Consider the following 23,808-nt stretch of genomic DNA (forward strand, 5'->3'; position numbering starts at 1 on the left):
GTATGTATGTATATATATAACCTTAGTATTATATATACTACGCATTTATCCCTGCGTACGTATGTACAAGTATACTTTTTCGCGTTGGTGTATGTAATTGTATATAGATGACGTTTGTCCCTCGGCTAAGGGCGGGTGGTATGAGAAGGAGGGGTTTGTCCCCTTCGAGCGGAGAAGATTTGGCCCTCGGGTCATTAATTTGCAATATAGTTTAGAAACTCTTTTGGCAAATTAGCTGTGTTATTGAATGAGCGTTGGATGTTCTGCCTGTTGCAATTTCGACGGCCAATCAAATCACAACATTTGATTCGATACAAACCAATTTCGTCAATGATCAAACCCACCGCCGATGTTAGGCCCATTTCCTCATCCGGTTTACGAATACGTGTTTATCTATGTATTTGTGTATGTGTGTGTGTGTGTGTGTGTGTGTGTGTGTGTGTGCGTGTATAAAAAATATTGGAAATATAAACGCATAATTCTATATCATTTTTTTTTTAAATATTTATGCGGTTACAGTAATTTACATGTTTGAAATGCGCTGGTAATGTTTGGCAGTATTTCATTTAATATAAATTCAGTTACGGAGAATTCTGGGAATTGAATAAAATGCATGGGTCAATGGAACTATTTTCACTTTATTTAACATTTATTAACATCAGTACGAATCATATGATAAATATATAATATTATTACATGGGAAATATAATATTTCGAGTAAGTCCATGTCCACATCGTTAAATAAATCTATGTTTAAATTTTCATTTATTTACATTTTGATCAATTTCTATACTATATTATAATATATTGATATGTTTATATGTACATTTATTATTTCAATGTTTGAGTTGCATAAAATTATGATTATTTTCATGCTAATTTTGAAAATTTTGGTTTAACATTGTTTAATTGGACTGAAACTTAATCAGATCAAACCAGACATGTAGATAAAATCTACCGAATTCATTGTTTGTTTTCGTGGAAATATTTTTTTTTGTTGTTTAAGTTTATTTTGATACGCGTTTTAGTGCAACTCATCGATACTTAACAATTACACAATTAAATTGGCCTCATAAATATGTAAATATATTTTAATTCAATAACTTAATTAGACAATTACGGAATAGCTTAGTTTATATCGTATTTACATTGCTTATTATTTTTTTTATAATACAAAAATTAAACTAGTCTATTAGAATGAATGAGAAATCACGCTGTAAAATTTAGATTTTATCAATCAAAATTTTCTAACTAAAAACATTTCAATTAATATTTTATTTTCACATATAATATTTACACAATAAATAAATTTTATACTTAAAGATAGGTTGATTGAAAATATATATGCATATATACATATATGTATATATATATATATATATATATATATATATATATATATATATATATATATATATATATATATATATATATATATATATATATATATATATATAAACATATACATATGTATATAGATAGGTAGGTTTGTTAATTTAAATTGGTCGCACAAAAATAATTGAAAGGCTTATGAAAATCAATGTGTTTATGAAACAATTTTTATAAAATGATATGCAAGAGTTATAATCAAATTAGTTGAGACTGATTTATTTTGGGATCAATACAGAAAATCTGCTCTTTGTTTGAGTGGTTACATATGACGTGTGGACTTTAGAAATAAATAATACATATAGCAATTTATTAAAATATTTTCTTTTAAAAGTACATATCCTTGAGCATAATTTTAAACAAGTTTTATAATATTGTAGAATAAAGTAACGTTCGTTTATTAAATATAACTTTTACAATTCAAGTAGGTATCAGACGTATTGATAAATGAAATGTGTAGATACTTTTTAGTAAGTGTAATTGAACTATGAAGCAAGTATAATTTTAATTGAAATATAGTATGAATTTACGTATGTATATATGTAAGTGTTTACAAATGATTTCATTGATTAAAAATGCATATTGGCACTGAAATAAAAATATTCTTATGTAATTTGCACAAATCATAAAATTAGCCATTTTTTAACAATAATAATAATAGTAATTAAATCGATTTTTATTATGAATAAATACAAGACAATTTTATGAAAATCACTAATTCCACTCATCATCGTGTAGAACTTATGTATTTAAGTAGTTTTGACGGAGTTGCCGCGCTTAGACCATTTGCAACCCTTTACTGATGCTGTCGACGTGCTCTTTGGCCTTCATCCTAAGGGCTGCGATCGAGGTTGTGCGAGGGTCTGGAGCCGGGGGCGCTGGGGGTGGCGTGGGCGGCCGCTCAACTAGGGCCGGAGCCAGGTAACTGGGATAAGCGGCGTGAGGGTGGGCCAAAAACCCAGGAAGGGCTGACAGCAGAGGTCCCGAGAGCCAAGGTTCTCCGGGCAGTCCCAGGCCGGGACCCAGACCGGGACCGGGACCCATCCGGGACAGGGAGCTGACCGCGTGGTACTCGGAGAGACCGAGTCGGGCAGCCTCCATCTTCTCCTGGCGGCGCCATTTCGCCCGTCTGTTTTGGAACCAGACCTAAGTACAAAAGAAAGGGGGGAAATATTATTATATTATACGGTTTTCGGTGATAAAGTGCTCGTTGACGTTGATTTAGAATATACAATAAATATGATTTATGCGAGTTGTGAATCGTGATAGGTTTGATGACAGGTGGGTGGGAGTCGGAGACGCCGGCGTCGACGTCGACGACGCCCTATTTGACGTTTGGCAACCAATTTACGACCTTCGTACCATTGACTCAGTATTTCTCAACATTTTCTGAGTGAATTGTATTAATTTATTTGCAATTTTTGAAATAAGATGAGGTGTGAAGTTTTAAAAAGACGGAGAAAAACGCGTTTGAAGTTCACTTCGCGTCATTTCGACTGGTTGAGGTATGATACAAATTAATAGATACATACAATATATGTATGTAGATATTGAAGAAATTAAAAAGTTGAAATAATGAAAATAATTGTTGTTAATTGAGATTTTATAAACATATTTTTATTGTGTTCTTTGTGAACATATTAACCTGGTAAACTATTGGCCGGTTGGTGCTCACATTTGAAAGTCTTTATTTATTTACATACATACATATGTACATATACATATATACCAGGATGGCCTAGCAGGTAAATCCCATTGCGCCATCCTGAAAAGTGAAAGAAAGTGAAAATATTTTTTTTTTCCTAACAAAATGTCGTCGTCGTTTTATACTATTTTTACGTGACATTTAAATCGATCAAACCGCAAAAGTGTTTCCCAACTCGAAAGACGTATCATTTGGTGCCTGGTTAAGTGGGAAACGACTCACGCTATCTTTATACATACTATAATATAAGCGTTTGACATGTGTGCATAATTTATGAATACATACATATATTATATATGTAATATAAAATTCTGCACAAATTTTCGTTGAAAATTTTAATTTGATTAAATAGTTTAGGTAATCAAAAGTCGGTATAATATACTTGGCTTATTTAAATTAATTTTTTGAAGTCACACTGTACATACATAATTGTGATATTTGAGTTCGATAAACAAGTTTCGCCGAATAACGTTTTCAAAAATTGAATTAAAGCTATATTGTGTGTATGTGCGCGCGTGGCAGGTTTCAGTTTTATAATATAATACATACATATATACTTAATATAATTTCGACGATTTTTTTTTGTTTAGAAGGAGGGGTGTAGCATTCGTGACGTTCACTGGCACAGTGGTGTAGTGGGTCCCAGGACAAATATATATTTATTGGTGTGTTAATCAAGATCTTGTAGCATTAAGCGTGAGCCGGGCCCGACTTCGTGACTGTTCGCACGAAATTAACTTTTTTATTACAATAATGGGTGACAAAATGGCTCGGTGGTCTAGGGGGAAGCGTGCCCGGCTCGCGGAGCGATAACGCCATTGTTATGATAAATTTAGTGTTTACACAAATGTCACCAAAAGTTATACGAAACACTTGAGCGACCCGTTTACTTCTCCCTATCACGCCACGCCGCTGTGCCGAACGCGAGCTTTTTGCTCGCGAACAATGAAGAAAAGCTTATTAAATTATCTGCTGTGTGTATGTTCCGGAAAATTTGAGTGTTTTCCGACAAAATTTCGCCGAGCTTTCGGCTGTGTAGTCGCAACGTTGAAAAGTTTCAGCTGCGAGTATTTTAATGTAATTTCGATTGCTTTTTGTAGGTACATACATATATGGTGTATTTAAACACCACATATTATACATATATAATACAAGCGATAACGTATTGAATTTGTTCAAATGTGTATACTTTTGTATGCAGCCAATCTATTTATTTACTATACATACATTTTTACATACATAATGTCAGGTTGCTCCAAGGCGACACATATGGTCAATATTTTTGTACTTAACATAACAATAGTTATTATACAATACAATAGCGTCATCTATGGACAAACTGGTACAATCATCAAATTCGTTATATGAAGAATTTGCGAGAATTCTACATACAATGTTCATAGGAAAGCATATTTTATTTTAATATCAATAAATTCGACATGCCACCAATTTGCGAAAAACCGAAGGGGGGGGGGGAGTATGTTAATTTTTTTTATTTATTTATTTTTTGTTTATAGCGATATCTATCGTATTAAACTTCTACTTATGTAAATTAATAGATAATAAATTTTAAAATCGTATACTCAAATTGGAGACGTACTAGTACTAAGGATGGTATTAGCCACTTTGATGGAGGAATCGTTTCAACACTAAAATCAGATAAATTGAAAAACTCTGATTGGAAACGATCGGCTTGTTTTACTAGCAGCATATATAATCAAATGATTACTCGGTTCTGGAAGGGATTTGAACCCACGATCTTCTATACTGGTAAACAGATTTGCCAGTTAGTTAACCATTGAAATACGCTGTCGCTTAAATGTTAAATTTATTCATATAATATTTTATTTAATTGAGACAATTATCAGAATTTTTAATCCATATTCTTTATGATTAAATGAATCACATATTTGAACTGTCTATAGCGCACTGGATCGGTTCTGCATTTTTGTAAAATGTGTAAAAAAAGAAAAACCTAATGAAAAAACGTGGAAATTAAGTCAAAGTTGTATTATGTATCATGTTTTCTCACAATTTCATTATTTTTATTTTGTTTGCACAATTTGTTTGCGGAACAGATCTAGCGCGTTTTAAGAGGATTGACTTTTTGCTTAATATTTTCATTAAATTTATTTATTTCTTATTTGCTTAGTATGCTTTAAATTTTTAATAAATTTAAGCCACTCGAAATAAAATGTGTACAAAATAAAGAATTGCGTAATACAATTTTTCCGTCTAAATATAGATTGTAATTAAAACTTCTATACACGGTTTGATACTGAATAAAATGCGATAAAAACAATGATGAATCTGTGTAAGTGATTATTATTATTATTATTCATTAACATATTTAAGTGAATTGTATTAAATACCAGATAATATTACAATTAAAGCTTTTTCGACGCAAAATATAATACGCGTGGGAAATTCGAACTTGTTAGTGAGTGGAGAAATTATCGATTTTCCTCGCAATCTGCACAATGTGAATGTTTATATATCAGAAAACGTTAGTTTTGATTGCCTTATAATTATTTTTTACGACTTTCGTATAATTTCCAGTTCTAATCTTTGTATTTTAGTGCGCGTTTACGTTCCGTCGGTAGACCGCCGAGGCCGATACGCGAACAATCGCAACATATTTTTTCATGGTATTTCACTTTTGTGCGCGCTGTATATAATACGTATTAGGGGAACCACATCGCGCGGCGATAATCTTAATCTTGGCTCGGAAGAAAATTGAAAATTGTTTTTCCGATTGTATGCTTAACGCGTTTAGACGGGAGTCGAATTACGCTCGTTGGCCGAATGACGAAAACGGACGCGGATTCGGGGAAATAAAATTTTTATTCTTTACATGCGCTGTCGTTCCCAATATTTATGTTAATTGGAGCCAATTCGGCTTTATTTTTATTCGCTGTCGTGAAACGTAATGCGATTAAATTACAAACGAAATAGTTGACTTTTATTTGCGTTCCAATTTTACTATGTCAAAAACGTATTATTTCGCATTGTTCGCGTATGTGCTATATTTTAAAACACGCACTCGACACAATGCCTACGATTTTTTTTCCTATATTAATTTAAGAACAAACGAAACGTTCAAAGAAATTAATTTTAATCTCCAAAGTAGTTATTTAGATTGTATCAAAATTAAGTATAATATTTGAATTTCATAAGTTAATATTAAAATAATGCAAGAGAAGGGCTTAGAATAGGTACCTACATAATTACTTCTTATTTAATATGAAAATCTCACTTTTTGTAAATTTGGTTTTATTTTATTTTTTTATTAAATTTATACGAAAAGATTTAAAAGATATATGTATGTATGTAGCTCACATTGTATATTCACCGATGAAATATAAATCTGAATAAATATAGTTTATTCAACATACTATAAAAAAAAGTCTGTGTATCATTGATCAGTAACTTTGTTTAATTTGGTCAAAAATTTACATATGTATTATCAGTCAACTAACATATTAAAAAAATGACCTTTTAATTCGCCAAAAAAAAAAAAATTATATACATGAGTAATTTTCCATTTAAGATTTGATTTTTGTTACATAAACTTTTTAATACATAAATATATATATATATATATATATATATATATATATATATATATATATATATATATATATATATATATATATATATATATATATATATATATATATATATATATATATATATATATATATATATATATAGATGGCCCTATTTAAATAATTAATATTCATTTCAAAATCATTTTTAACATAAACATATATTATTATTTATTATTATTAGACTTATTTATTATTATTTATTCATTATAATTATTATTATTATTTATTATTATTATTATTTATTATCAGTAATATTTATGTATTTTTTTATTTATTTTTTGTTTACTATTTTTCAATACTTTTTTTTTATTATCTATATATTATTTATATGGGCGTTGGGGATTGCACTATTCTCCTCATCGTCTGGAATAAAAGGTATTATTATTATTATTATTATTATATTTCAAACGCATATTGTTTCACAACAATATTCACTTCATCAGGGAGATATGTACATAGGTTGACTTAAAGTTTTGGCAAAAGTTGAGGATGATATTACTTGTTACGTATTATATCTACACATGTATTCGAAAAGTGGAATCATTTTTTCTAATTCTGTATAAATTTAATTATTTTAATTCGAACTTCGTTATTATAAGATCATCGTATTAAGATGCCGTTGTAAAAATAGGTATAAATATATAGAAATTAATTCATATGTACATATGTTGGTACGTGTGCATAAATTACAGTTAGTTTTATCAATCAGTGCTACGTATTCAAAATTAGTTTCGAGTGAACTGGGTAATCGAATTAAGTATATTGTTTACGCCCTCACCACCCCCATCGTTAAGGGGGTAGTTCACCGTTGAACGGTGTGTCGTGTGACGTCAAATCGTGCCCAGACACGTTATCGTGCTATGGCGTGCTTAGGGGGTGAACCCTACTCGTGCTATCATACTAAAATACCATATAAATAATAATAATAATAATAAAAAGAAACAACAAAACTGAACTATTTGAATATATAACGAGTGTGCAAAAATCCGCGAGATTCGGATCCAACCGGATTTTTATTATTTTTTGGAGTAATTCGCGAGTGTAAAATGTTAAGTGGAATGGTTGGGAATACATACACAAGTTCGCAGACGATTATTTACAGTCGTGGCGTTTATAATGGTTCTCGTGATTGATTAAAGTTGGACAGTTTTATTGAGCGAGCGATGAGGGTTGCCCTCGGGTTGAATAAATATATTACAGGTGGTGACAACGGTGTCCCATGAACCAGCTATTGCCCCATGACGACCACCATGTCACGCGATTACATCAAACCATGGGATACAAAGAGGAAAAAAAACATGAGAAGGAACTGGCGTAATATCGTATACCGTTTCGTGTTGGTGCAACTGTTGAAGCTTAGAAATTGTGTCAACTATTCGATAGTAAGCATATGGTATACATATGTAACTTACAGTATTCTAAAGGTAGATTTATACTGTGTTTATTCAAACAATTTGTTAAGTATCCAGCCTATATTTAATTGGTGAGTAATTTTAAATGATTTTTGCTTTAACTATTGTATTCACGCATTATCAATAGATGAAGTTTTGTGATAAGAAGGAAATTCGACATCGAGATTTTGACTTATTTGTAAGCAGAATCAATCATTGATGACGTTTCAATGGTTTTAAATAAATTTGAGTTAGTTTGTGTATTTTAGAGATATTTGAAATACTGTTTAGAAGTAGTAGATACTTCCTCTTAGTAGTAGTCTCCCCTTTTAAATTTATTTAAGAAGATAGTGGTGGCAAGTATCGATTGGTCTGCATTTTACCTATATTTAACATTCTCTATTTTAACTTGGCTCTTTATTTGACATATGTTTTTTAAGCGTAATGAAATGATTTTTTGAAGCTGAATTTTTTTTATAAAATAAGCATTTCGATTCATTCAATCAAAGTACATATTTACTAATCAAACCGATGTAATAACTAACCAAGTGTAATTAGTAACTGATCAAAAATGTAGTTATAAGAATGTTTTGATTAGTTGAGTTCATGTAGTAAATTCTTCCGATAAATTTATACCGAGAAAACAAACCGTTCGCAAAATCGAGTGTAAAAATACAGAAATATCATTAGACGTAATCGGATGATGTCAGGGAAGATCGGAAGACAGTCTGACGTTTCTCCCAAATTAGTCCCGATTGGATTACCGACGATTTCGAAATTGGCTCTGTGAGAAAAATATCGAATATATTTCTGCGCCAGATATATTAACTTATGTACATATGTATGTTTGGACGTGTATGCATATACAGTATGTATATGAAATTTTGTTAATGTAAACATGTATGGGGGGGGGGGGGGGGGAGGGTGAGGATTGTGAATTCAAACCGGCAAATGAAATAGAAGTTTCGGGTTGAAAGGAATAAGCAAACTCAATAACTGACTGCGTGGAACGCAATATCGAAAAACGTCTGAGTTATTTTGCGGGTAACTTTATCGGACAAATCAGGATCCGAAGAAGGATACTATTTGCTTAGGGGGGATCTCCCCGGAGAGAGCAAATGTTTGAGAAGGTCTATAAATTAGATTTTCAATTTCGCAAGTTTAGCATTCGAGTGCTCTTTTGTCCGCGCTATGAGTGTATAGTAAGTGGCGAATTCGAATGAAAATCATTGCATATATGTGTGTACATATGCCAACTTATTTTATATGTGTTGATCTTTTATGTTTGTAAGTTTTATATTCGTGTGTGTGTAATGTATTTTGCGGGTTTTCACCGTTTTCGTGCGCGATTTGCCGCGCGTTCCTTTCGAGAGCAAGTAGACCAGAGAAAACGGTTTTCGCCGGCGGGAAAAAGCTGATATAAAAATGGTCGTTGGTGTGGGGCTAACTTGTTTATCGAATTTGTGTTCCCTTTGAAGGCTTCTCTTGCCGGAAAATTGCTATTGGTTTTGTAAATTTCACCTTTTCAACCGCGCTCAACGGAAAATGGGCTACGACAACCATCCACACCGGGTGAACCTTAATGCGCGGGATATTAGTTCACAATTTTCCCCGTTTCTACTATTCAATTCCACGGCAAATAAAGATTAAATTACCCATTATACAGCGGCGAAGTGTGTATTATCATTTCAATAAAAATCGAATTAAAATCGCTCGATCTCCGTGCCCGTAATTGGACCGTGGAAAATGTTCGGTTCGACCCGGCGCGAATCCTTGAATGGCGGAATAATATAATATAATGAATTATTAATTTCGTCCCGGTTATTCGACGCGAAAAAAAGAAAACGATTTGATTAAAACACTTCAAAGGTTTGGTTAATTATCATTTAAAAACACGCCATCCCCTTTCGTTTTCGTCCAAAAGCGACGTTTGATCTCGCTCACCCAAACTCGAGACCACCCGATGGAAAATTAAATTCTATTTTTCTTCATCAAAAGACACTTACTTTAAACGGTTAAAAATAATTTATATTATAAATAAAGATTTGAATTTTCATTCGGCATAATTAGATTCAATAAAATATACAGATATTAACATTAATGAAAGCGATTATGAAAGTGTTGGGTTGCAGGTTTTAGCAAAATTCCACTAAACACAATAAAAAAAATGTAACGGGCTTAAGAAAATTTTAATTATTACTCGGATAATCTTCTATTATCACATATATATACATACGTACCTTATTATATCTGTTATACATACATATGTGCACTAAGTACATGAGTCGCTATATTTGTAAGTGTCCAATTTTCAGCTCCAATCAGTTTTACTTAATTCACAAATTGTTATCACTACTTTATATTCGATATGACCTGAATCTTGAAATAGCAGAACAATCTCACTACAAGCCACAACAATCTCATTAGTATTTTTAAATATTTTATATTGTATTAAATATTGTGAGATATTTCTCGAAATAAAGAAAAGTGGACTTGCACGCCACTTTCAAACATAAACGACTCATATTCTATAAATTAATTATAATATAAACATTTATACATAGTTATAAAAACCCCTTTTTATCAATCAAATAATAATATCAGAAATATGTTAACATTTTACGAAATTTGTATTCATGATATATTAAAAGGGGTTTTCAAATTTACTATTTTAGATGAGTAGATCATAATTGTTTTAGAGAATCATATTGCGAAGTGAATTGATTTTATTAAAATTTTCGTAAATTGGCGTTCATTTTTAATTATTATAATTATTATAAACGTTTAATATTAAAATTGAGTTTGGAGTAAAAAGGAGAGAATTATGTACAATATTTAAATGGAATAAAATTTATGAATTTGCGTTTTCCTCGTCTGTTTCGCGGTGAGCGGCGAGAAGAAATTAAGGCCTAATACAATAATGGGAAAATTTTTGCTGAATAGAGGCAAATTGGACGGAAAATCTAACGGCTCAACCTGCCGCCAAGAAAAATTAATTATTTTGCGAGAAATTGTTTTTCTTCCAGACGCGATGCGACGTCTCGTATAATATAATGTAATATTTTCATTGCCCGCAGTTTTCTTGTAGGTGCTGCTATAATTTTATTATGCGGTTATTTTACGACCGGCAATTCATCATATAAAAATATAAATATCAAGAAGATCTGTTATAGCTTATAGCATATCCTCCATTTTGGAGTGGTCCTCACGCGAAAAGTTGCACAATAAACGCGTCATTTACCCTAATCTTCGCACGAGAACGTGACTCCCTTTCTTCTAGGGGCGATTAGGGTGACGGTCAATTACGATTAATTTTACGACCCATACAAATCATCACGCCACATTGCAATTAATCAATTTTATTCAAATCATAATTACGAAAAATCGCACGATAGATTGGGCCGATAACAATTCCCTATGTAAATAAATACGGGTATATTTACACATGCTTGCTTAGTATTATTCAAATTCAGTCTAGTACACGGCGATGAAACTTGTCCCCGATGTGAAATTGTATTAAAAATGTATTAAATTTATTTTTATAAGATTATGTGCACCCTAATTGTGTGGATCTTTCCCCCACAGTTTGTCGGCGATGGTCCTCCCCATCCCCTATTTCTATTCGGCTTGCGCAAAACGCTCGCAAGAAGTGTAAATAAGGGCTCTCTGAACCACCCCTGGGCGATGTTCTATTTCCTTCCTTCCTCTATCCCGAAGTGCATCCATCTCTACACTACCTGCGAACTTCTGGAAAATCTTTCTACTCCCCTTTCCCCCAGATCGTTGCGTCTCGTTTAGACGTTCGCGTCGCAAATGGAATCTGTCTCTTTCTGAAGGACTTTGGTTTTTGATGTTTCAAACTGGAGAGGGGCAAAACCCTCGAAAAGATCCCGTGCACTCCATTTAACTCATATATACATTTTATAAAGTGTGAGGTGCGTACTCATATACATACATATAAAATGTTTATGGTAAATAATGTTATATGTTGTAATAAAATCAGGCTGGTTCAAGCTGTCGTAGTAAATTTATTGAATTTTATTTAAAAAATGTTTTAAGTTGCCGTTGTATCTTTATTTAGCTCAGTGTTTCAAGATTTAGGACATACTAAGATCATTTGTTTTGAGATTAATGCACATTCATATATGATGATATATTCCTTTATAGAAACTACCTTATGAATATATTTAAAAATGAAATTATAATTAGACTTGAAAAGAATATTAAATATTTTTGGGCTTAAAATTTATTGATGGGAAAAATTATACATATGTATGTAGATACAATATGGTTGCACTGATTTGAAAATTTTATAAATACAAAATTGAATTTTTCGGGGAATAATGAAAACCGCTTTAGTTTTATTGTTTATATTGCGCTATTTTTTACTTGATTTTTAGATTAAAAATTAAACTACCGCTTTGAAGTGAATTTGGAATATATGTATATATGGTTCCAAAATATAATATAAAAACATTATTTTTCACCGAATGTAGATTAAGACGTGTTTTAGTTGAGCAAAAAATCATGTTAGTTTTGGTATCATAGATAATAAAAATTATCGTACGAAAACATTATATTTGCATAATCTCAAAATGTGAGCACATTACGAATCTAATAAAATATATATATGTAGATGGTTGTTAATATGCATAGTATCTAATTAATCAAATTACTTAACGGATTTAATGCACAATTGTTTTATCCAACAATAGTAAATCTAAAATTATGATGAATAAATCGCGCCTGTAGAGAATCATCTTTAAAAATTGTATCCAAAGTCTTGCAGCAGCCCTTGTAGTCCCTCTTTCTTCCTTCCCTCTTCACTCTACCATTCTTCCACCCCCACCCCGGACAAAAGCAGGGTAGTTCAAGCTGTCGTAGGGCGGGGGTCGCGTGCGGTTGACAGCCGTTATTTGGGCCCCTAACAAGCCAACTTTGCCGCACAATAGCTCAAAAACATGGCTGCTTGAGACATCTTCGACGCTTGAATACCGATTTTAAAATCCGAAACGTTATACTCAACTATCCTGAGAAAAAATTTTAAAAACAACGTCGAAGCGTTATGAATATATAATAAAAACACATTTTTTTCGTTAATTTATCTAGGTAATTTTTATGCGATTTAAAAGTTAACAGTTTGTATGTACATATATACAATGTATTGTGAATGAAGAATTAAGCTGTGATGGTTTGCTTCGGGGGTGGTCCGTTAAACGAGTGGAACTTTGATGGGCGACTAATGAGAATTGGTACACGGGGTATGGGGTTGTACGGGTTGGGGGTTTTCAGTTCTGTAGGAGGGGTGCTTGTGAGCTCAGGTCCAGGTAAAGTAATAACTCGAGAACACATTTTGATTAAAGCGTTAATTAATTTACCGGGCCGCGCGTTGCGGTCTGTATCGTTCAGGCACACCTCCGCAATCCCAAAACTCTTTAGCTACCTCTTCCTTAATATTGGACCCTACATAAATTCTTGTTTGCGTATTTGATTTTAGAATAGGAATGTTTGAATCGGATTTTTTTGTTGTATATTATTTAATATAATTGATTTTTTGAAGAGCTTTTCCAGTAGTTTTATGTTGAATTCTGGATAAAAGAGATACATACATGGCATAGCATTGCTGTGATTATATGTACATACATAGGTAATTTGGTACGTATATTTTAGTTCGAAATTCGTATTTAATTAAAATATGAAATATTATTTGTAGTGTATATTTACTAGCTGTAAGGAAAAGTAAATTCATTATGTACATTCTGTATAGTAGAACTCGATCACAAGAATTTAAATTTTTTCTCAATCGGAGTGCTGTCCTTGTACGATCATTTATATTCCGAAAATATGATATACATATTCACAGAATACAATCCTTATACCAATACATACATATACATACATATGTATATGTATAATTAATTTCGTCTTTTCCTTCTTTATATTGTATTTTGGGGCCTTATAGAATATAATTATTCTATAAGAAACTTATAGAAACTTATAGAATATAATTATTCAAGTCTATGTAGTCATGACTGTAACAAAAAATGCTTATACATAACCAGCAGCATAGATTAGTGGTTGGCATATAATTCTTTCGAACAAAGTGGTCACGGGTTAAATCCCACCGGTTGCTGCTGGCCAGATCTTAGATATATGACTCCAGGTCGATCGTTTCCTGTCAAAGTTTGCCAATTTATCTGATTTTTATTGAAACGGTTCCAGAAAATTGGCAACCTTTACCAATTTTCTCGCAAAATTTCAAGTTTTTCAGTATCTTGAATTTCGCTGATTTGTATGAATGCTGACTATTTATCGATAGATGCCTGTGTGGATTGATGTTTGCATGTATAATAGTGAAAATACTTCTATACAATGTTTGACGATAGATGTCGTGTTTAATGTAAATATATGGGCGTATACCTGTTTATATAATTAATAGCTCTAAATCTGTATACCACACTCGTCGTTTTGGAGAAATCTGTTAAGACGAATGTACATGATTGTTTGAAATAAAATATGTACATATGTATGCACAATATCATTGATAAAATGAAAATAGATCAATTTTTAAAAGTTTTGATTCTCGAACTCCCAATAAATAAAACCTACATATATAAAAAACAAAATACCAATAAAACTTTCGTTTTATACAAGTATGCACATCCAGGAAATTTTTTCCCTAGTTAAATTTGTCATATGAGACGTTTCGCAAATAGTTGAATTTGACTGGGGGCTATTAGCCTTGTTCAATAATGGCGAAAATCGCAGGGTGTTGTTTGTAAAGAGGTCGACTCTGTAACATGTCGAGATTGACACAAAATCGGCATCGGCCTTAGTAATTTGGAGCGGGTGGACACGTGGAGGACACGTGCCGCTCCATCCCCCTCGTGCACCGCCGAACGTCGTTCGTTGTATACTGTTGCTTATTATTTATTGTCCGACACTGTTTGGGGGTGGATTGGGTTGCTTTTTTCATTTTTTTGGGTCGCCTATCCCTTAGTTGTCAGATGTTTGCACGCATGTTTTAATAACGGTAATGCCGAGGGACATGTTGACTTTGTCGCATAATTAACTGAAGTTTTTCCGACGGGTGGGTGCGATTTTAAATTGCAATTGATTTTGTAAGTGGGTAAATTTTATAACAGTTGTTTTCATAAAGATTTTTTAATGGGAGAATACAGAATCATACATATTATTTCAAAACATCATCGTTTACAGCCATTCGCCATATTCTACTGAATGAAGGAATCACCAACACGCTTCTATTCCTTTCGGTTTTAGGAAACTTTCATCCATCGTACCCCACATATTTTCTATTTTCATCCACCCATCTTCCATGTGGCCTTCCTTGCACTATTTTACATTCTATTGGGTACCATTCTAGCACATTGTCTTTTGTCCATTCTTATAGCTTGCCAATTAATTGCCTTTTCAATCTTTTTACTCTATCTACTATATTAACTAAATTTTTCAAACTTCTCACCAACATATTCCGTTTCTTATCTCTCCCGGTTTTGCCGATAATACAGCATTCTAAACTTCTTCGAGTGCATTGGATTTTGGGTTAAATTTTGGCGTTAAATGTTTCACGTACAAAAGGGCATTTTTAAGTTTTTTTTATTTAAAAACTTTCTGCTCAAATAAAAATAATCATTGAAATACATTTTAAATACATAGTTTCTACTAACGATGCACGATTGGAATATTTGTTAACGATTTGACGATTGGAAGATTTGTATGCAAAATTTCAAGGAAACTGACTTCATATAAATGGGTCAAAAATGTATTAAAAGAATTCTACTTCATTAACATTATTGTGATGTTAATAATTCTTACATGGTAATTTCCAAATCTGTCAAAAAATACTCATCTCTAATGAATCTACGCAAAATAAACTCCTTGTATAATATATCAATCTACATACATTGAGGGTACCCAACCTTTTTTGAAAATGGGAGCTATTTTTCATCTAAATTTTCATGGAAAATTTTTGTTTTTTTTAAGTAATTCAAGGTTCCTATTCAATTTTATCCTATTATTAAAAATATTCATTTGAAAAGGCAAAATATCGTTGAATAATTGCAGAAACAAAATAATTTTAATATTTTCGTAATTTGTTTTTTTTAATATATATGTTAAAAACGTAAATGAGTATTTTTCTGCATTTAATACATTCCATATATAAAAAGGTTCCAATTGTGGCAACTGTTTTTGCTAGGTTTCGGACACTATTTTCATTCATATTTAAAGGTGATTAAAGCTAGTAAACCTCTTGTTAAATTGGTCAAATATTTCTTGTTTTAAAGTCATTGTTTGTTTTGAAGATATCTAAATATCTTTTCTCTCAATTAAAAATGTTCCTATTTTAGGCTATACTATGTATTTCTTGAAATCTTCCAAAAAAAAATCCTCTGCTCAACCACTTTACTTCATTTTGAACAAGTGAAACCTTGAGATTTGTCTTAACTTCTTTTCTTAAGAATTTATTAAATTTTACTCTGGATATTTTTACATTTAATAATATTAATTATTTTTATATTTATTTTAAAATATGGAAATCATTACTATTTTTAAAATTCACAATTTTATTATTACATAAATCACTGTATTTTCAGAAGCTGAAGAATACGAAATATCAATTAATTAATTACAGAATTAATCCAATGAGACATCCATGGATTTAGATTTTGTACCTATATTTTACAAATTATACACAAAATAAATACAGAAGATTTGTGACAACAGGAAAGACGATTTTTTGCTTATTTTGAGGAACCGTTTCAACAATGATCAGATAAAATTGGCAAACTCCGATAATAACCGATCGATTTGGAGTCACAAATACCCCCAAATCTAACCAGCAGTATGGCGGATCAAACCCACTGATCACTTGGTGCTAAACATACACGCTACCATTAAGCCATACTGCTGGCTTAGATAGACTACATTTTGCGACGCAATCGACCGGTTAGGAATCCTTGATCTATGTACATACATACGGGTCTACCTGACGGGCCCGAATGTGAAACGCCGATATCGGAAGGCAAAGATCGAAAATCGAAAGATCTTAAAAAAAGGGTGCATGGTAAACGGTACATACTCACTTAATTTGCGCGAGCAGTATACAACAGGAACAAGAGGAACAGGCTTTTCCTCTCGTATTCTGCGCGCGCACATTAATGTTAAGACCGTGTAATGTTAGTTTTTTGAATTTATCAAATATTAATATTATTTTTTGGAATCATATTTTTGTACGGATTTTTATGAATCCACGTGTATCTTTGATTAAGTAAGGGTTGATGGAGATCGCTCGGATCAAAGTCGAGACGTTCCCGGCGGAGGATGTGAGTGATGGGGGGGTTGAGAGTGGGTGGGTGGGTGGTTGGGTGGTGCGGCCGGCGTGTGCGCCAAGTGTGCGGAGTTCCGCTGTTTGCCGGGGAGTTTACCCCGGCAAACGGAGCGTGAGTTGGCCGCCCTTTGAAGCCTCCAAATTAGAAGTAATGCTGAAAATACAGACCTTAATTAAGTTTATATCTAAAACGAGGATTTAATTAATTTAGTTGTTTGCCGGGTGGGCTGTTGGCGGGTGGGTGGGTGGGCAGATGGGTGGCAGCGGGTGGCGGGTGGCCCGCCCACCGGCCGATCTGATTGGCTGCCGCGAATCACTACGCAAGATGCCGTCTCATTACCATCCACTCGTTATCGGACCCGTCACCGACACAGCTTCCCATTGGTCACTTACAGATCACGTGATCATATCACCGATACCACTGCCATTTTGTAACAGAGCCTCCGCGTCATTGTGGTCATTCCGGTTATGAAAATTCAAGGTGGCGTCAAGTTTGGAAAACCGTTAAAAGAATCCGAAAATCAAATTATTTCATACGGTGGCGATAAACAATTAAATATTAGTTGTTGCCATCGGTGACACGACAACTCGTTCACAGATTTTCCGTAAACCGAGGATGCGCTCCAGGCATTACGTATACGGCCGTCTCTTTCTCACTCCGTCTGTTCACCAAGTTTTCGTTTACTATGCCATTACGTATGCAGCCATCTATTTCACAGACCGTCTGTTCACCGATAACAGAATTTCACGATTGGTGAACAGACGGGGTGAGAAAGAGATGGCCGTATACGTAATGCCTGGAGCGTATCCTCGGTTTACGGAAAATCTGTGAACGAGTTGTCAGGTAACCGTTACCATCAATTGGAAAATTTATCGAATTGTAGTAAACTAGACTTCCTTTTTATATACAAACCTCCTTTACGTTTCACTTACGATTACAATTCAGAGGACGATTTACCTCTTATCCGATCGTTTTCATACTTTGCCATATTGCTCATTTTTGTCATCAATATAAGTAAATGGATCTTCCGCCATTACGATTGAGATAAAATATCGCTTAAGACGCGTTTAAAGTTCGAATATTTTAAATATGGGGGACGTCTGTGTAGTATTCAATTTTATACATAGATGGCGGTAGTAAATACAAAACTAAAAGGAGGTTTGTTTTTAAAAAACTATTTTTTTTATAATTAATTTACTTTATCTATGTACGTAGTAATAATAGATGAAGTTTTGTGATCATGCGAAAATTAGAACTTCAGATTTTGACTGATTCAAACTCAGAATCGAATCACGTTTTCATGATCTAGAAAAAATGTGTGTGTGTGTGTGTGTGCTGTGTATTTTGGGAATTTTTTGAACACCGTTAGTCCTATCAAACTGAAACTTAGTATCAGTTACTGAAATGCTTATCGACATGACGTAATTTTTTTTCAAATTTTTAAGTCGACCGGAAATGGTACCTACCCTTATAGGTTTTTTTAAGTTTTTGAATTAAATTATCTCCCAAACCGCTAACTGAATCGGATTGAAAGTTTTTTAAGTGTAATAGAAATAATAATCTTTATAACCTTATATTTTTTTAAATATTTTTATCTGAACCGGAAGTAGTACTTTTACTCTAGAGAATCGAGGTTTTTTATGTTTTTCTCAGAAACCTTTTGGTTTATTGAACTGAAATTTCATATACATATATAAGTTTAGGCTTAATACCAAGTAATTTATAAAATTTGGTAAGCATCCGTCAACCGGAAGTGGCAGTTAATTTTAATAATGATTTGATACAAGACACTTTAAATTATTTAATTTTAATGAAATTATATTTACCATGGTGCCTTTTATGGGTTCTGCCCAAGGCGATACATATGGATAAATTTTTAAAAACACATGTAATTTATATAAATTAAAAAAATCTAATATATAATTTCGAAAGAGATTTGTATGTAAGTAAATATTCTTGGTTGGAAAATGGTTGGGAACTTCGAAAACAAGTCAAAATTTCCATGACGACATGGAGACGGGGGACGGGCCATTAGCATTTTAAGCAATTAAATATAAATATAAAATTAAATATATTTAAAAGTTATTTGAAAAAAAATCGACCGCGTGGGGATCGAACACATGACCGACGACACATTTCTTATAACTTATTATGCCAACACCCATGCGATGATATGTCATCAGGTAAAACACTAGTAATATATGTATGTATATAAAAACGGACTTGATGTATGTGGATATGTTTGTGGCGGACGCGTGAACAAGTATGGGTATTTAAAATGCGCTGCGTGGAAGCGTACACACATACACGCATCCACGAAGACACACACACTTTCATTCATCACACACAAACGGGTGAACGGGTTGAATCGACGAGTGTGTAATGCGTGCACTCAACTTTTTCTACATATTAATATGTACGTGCACGCACGAGCCTATAAGTTACCTTACATTATCTATATTTATATACATATAACATATAACCACCCGTTGAATTCAACGGGCACAACATTAGTAATATATAAAAAATGGACGCGATGTATGTATGTGGTTATGTATGTATGTATGTATAAAAAAACAAATTTTAGAATACCAGGAGTATACGTTATGTATAGGGGTGACAGCCGATCGCATTGAGGAGACGTGGGGAAGTCGGTTAGTGGGGAAGTGGGAGTGGAGCGTCTGACATTTGCTCCTGATATTGAGCACCTGACTTGGAAATCCAATTTTCAGTTCCAAAAACACTTTTTGACTTAATTCACAAATTGTTATCATGTCTTTAATTATATATGTCCAGAATCTCGGGAAAGCAGAATAAACGTATTACAGGTCACCAGTATTTTTAAATATTATTAAATGCAAATCATTATATTTCATGTTTTGCGAGATATTTCTCGAATTGAAGAAAAGTGGACTTATTCTACTTTCAAATTTAACGGCTCATATATAAGAATGGTTCTTGATTGAGGTACCGTTAAATTATATAGGTACATATTACCCATCTAAAGTAAAAAAATGGTATTTAAATAAAATTCGAATAGATGAAATATATATATATATATATATATATATATATATATATATATATATATATATATATATATATATATATATATATATATTATCTGAATTTCAATTTTTTGGCTTATATTTACATATGTATATATATATATATATATATATATATATATAAATATTTTATTTTATATTATTTTGTGAGAAATTGCGTTTGAGTTCATTGCGTCAATGAACAAGATATTCCGCGATACGTGACTGCGAGATCAATTCATAATACTATATGTAATTGACAGCTGTCGATTTTGTACGAATAATATTATGCAACTGTTTTTTCAATCTAACGTGGAAACCACGTGAATATTAATTCACCATGTGATAGTTACTTCAAAATAAATAAATAAATTAAAAAAGTTTTATTCTAGGTGTAGTCTGTATTTGAAATAATAAATACCCGGTTCGAGCCGAATTTTCCGCTTTATTTCAAACTTCATCTAATTTATTTACCGAATCGGGGCAGAGCGAGACGCCACTCTCGGCGGAATGGGAGGGGGGTGGTTTTCAGGGGTGGTTTGATGGCGGAAAATGAAACGAGAGAGAGGGATGCTGAGTCCCCAGCGCCATCACTGGCGTCTCGACGCTCCGCCATAGCAACTTAAACGATGTTAATTTGACTATCAAAGGCTTTCATTAGAGCCGACTCGGCGTCGCCGCGGAATCTGATTAATTTTTATGAAGCGCAGTGCAAAAAAGTCAAAATTAACGCTAATTTCATAATTGATACCGAGAAATTCGCATTTTTAAATGGCTTTCATCTCATATTTTTCTTTGCCGTATTTAACGAGTGTTTTATTAAATATGTATTTTTTTCGATGACCGAATTCCTCATCATAATAAATATATATAACAATATGTGTAAATAACATTATTTTCCTATTAATTTAACTTGATTCAGTGAATACACATATATTTTATATATATACAGTGTATATAAAATATATGTTTATAAACATATGTACATACATACGTATGTTACAGTTGTGGTGTATCTTCCAGCTGTAATATATATTTAATAGTTGGAATATATTCCATCTAACCTGGTGCCAACTACAGTTATAGTTGAAGTATATTTTGATACTGATGATTTTGATTACATATGTACATATTTTGACTAATTGTAGAGGTTAGGGTATGGAGATTAACTAAATCAACTAGATGGAGAAGTTGGATTTGCGTGAAACATCACTCGACTAATAGATTTAGTTGGAAAGTCAAATTTTTGTTTTGAATACATTCTTAGAGTGATCGCAATTCGGTACTTATTACATTTATTCGTTATTCCTAGCAAATAGTACCGCATTGTCGAATTCTAAAGCAATCGTTATAAACATCAGAGCTGTCAAATTGCAACTGTTATATTACAACTGGCGCATATTGTCGAAAGTGTATTTGCGCTTGTAGACATTTAATTTACTAGTTGAATTGACTGACCTTAAACGCCAGTTGGAATATATAACAAATGAAAATACACTTTGACTGTAACATAAATATACTAATAATACTATGTTATTCCGCTATGGGATATGACTATTCTACTTTAGTTTTTTTTTATTTAATATAATTGATTTTAAATTTATATAGAGCAAGTTCATGTGAACGCAAATTGATATATAATAGTCTCTCTGAGTGGATAATTGGTTGAAAAAATTTTTCTTTTCGCGTTTAGACGACGGTAAAAAGGTTCCGAAATTCTTAACGAGAACGCGACACATTCAATCTTTTGTATTATATAAGAAACGAGCCGACTAATATGTTAAATATTTTTTGCACAAATGTCTTTGAAAGTTCCTCGTGCCGGGTAAGACTATTGTGCTAGATGTAAGACGATAGGTCGAGCATTACCTGGCCAATTGAATGAGCAAAAAGCTTTTTGATATCCCATATAAAACCTATGCCAGAAATAAACAAGAGTCTGAACGTTCAATATACATACATATATATGAACATACGTGTATGGCATATTATGTTCAGAAATATTTAAATTAAATGTTTCAGGTATGCAAAAGATGTATAAACAAAATATATAGCGATGAAGACTTATATTTATATGTATGTACAGACATAGGAAAGGACATTTTGAAAATTTGTTATATAATATTTGAGGCAAATACATATATTTTTCCGACAAATTGAATCATCAATTCCGTATATCTGCGTTCGTGGAAAAAATAAATTCGCTATATCATGCTATTACATCTCTGAATGCGTATAATACTAAAGCGTGTAATTTGAAACGTCAGTAATCTGATAGGGGCCGAAATCGTCGGTTCATCTTTGTGAGAAGACGGTATTTCTTTACAGGCTCTGTTATATGTATTGATATCTGTAATGCCTTTCAGAGCTTCATTACACAGCTATGACATTCTCACAACAGTTAAAAAAAAGTAAAAACAGCTTATTTGCATCGGAGTTTGCCGGGGAAAAAAGCGCATCAATCGAACACCGCAGATTTACTCTGACGAATTATTTATTATTCGGAAAACATACATTTACTATAGGAAATAATTGAATTTAATGTGAAGGGGTGAACAATGAAAATCGTTTGACAGTATGGTCTTTGTTGGGAAACGGGGTCGTTTCAATCAACGTCTTTGATAAGCTGTCATCGAATAACCCATAATTCATTTAACACTGATATAATCAAATTTGTTTGGTTCAATTAGAACCCACCTATTGTTGTCAAACAACAAAATAAAACCTAGGGAGGCAATAATAAGGTTCTAGTCTTTCAGTTATGACGGGTTTCATATCAATGGCTTGTTTTTTATAAACGTCAATGAAATTTGATTCTTAGCCAAAGCGTACGAAATTCAACGACAGGAAATATAATATAATATAATTTCACATTGGTACTACATATAATTTTTTTTTCAAATGATGCTATAACTATAAGATGCGAGAAAGGAGCTGTGTTAATTTTTTTAGGCGCGTCATTGTCGTTCGTTAACACGCTGCGTGCCGGCACCCTCCCCCAGCCGATAGCCTGAACGGGCCCGCTTAACGAATCAAGCCGCGGTCGAATGATAAATGGGGTGAGCTTTGTGGAGGCTTTGCTCATCTAAGTAACGGCTTTCGAGCTATTAGGACGCCCAAACTGCGATGCCTGTGAGGGGGTGAGAAGTGGGCGTTCGGGTGGGTGGGGGTGGCGGCAGCCATTACAGCCTCCCGCCGGACCCTCGGGCAGGGATTCCAAATGAGGCTTTCACTCTGACGAATATAACCCTCAAAAAATCCCAAAACGAGCACTTAATTACTGTATAAAAATAAGGTTAGGTAGTGGGAGAGGGG

At 32.8% G+C, this 23,808-nt stretch overlaps 2 protein-coding genes across 2 annotated transcripts in view; both read right to left on the minus strand.

Moving 5' to 3' along the window:
* The window catches only part of LOC143919537 (GATA zinc finger domain-containing protein 1-like), a 241,054-nt gene that overhangs the window by 106,411 nt on the left and 110,835 nt on the right, over positions 1 to 23,808 (minus strand). The window lies entirely within an intron of this gene.
* The window catches only part of LOC143920452 (uncharacterized), a 48,779-nt gene continuing 27,137 nt past the window's right edge, over positions 2,167 to 23,808 (minus strand). The window contains exon 3 of the mRNA XM_077443342.1: positions 2,167 to 2,535. Coding sequence (XP_077299468.1) covers positions 2,167 to 2,535 — 369 coding nt within the window. The remainder of the gene's footprint in view (positions 2,536 to 23,808) is intronic.

This window comes from Arctopsyche grandis, chromosome 12 (genome assembly GCF_051622035.1).
Source record: "Arctopsyche grandis isolate Sample6627 chromosome 12, ASM5162203v2, whole genome shotgun sequence".
Lineage (NCBI taxonomy): Eukaryota > Metazoa > Arthropoda > Insecta > Trichoptera > Hydropsychidae > Arctopsyche > Arctopsyche grandis.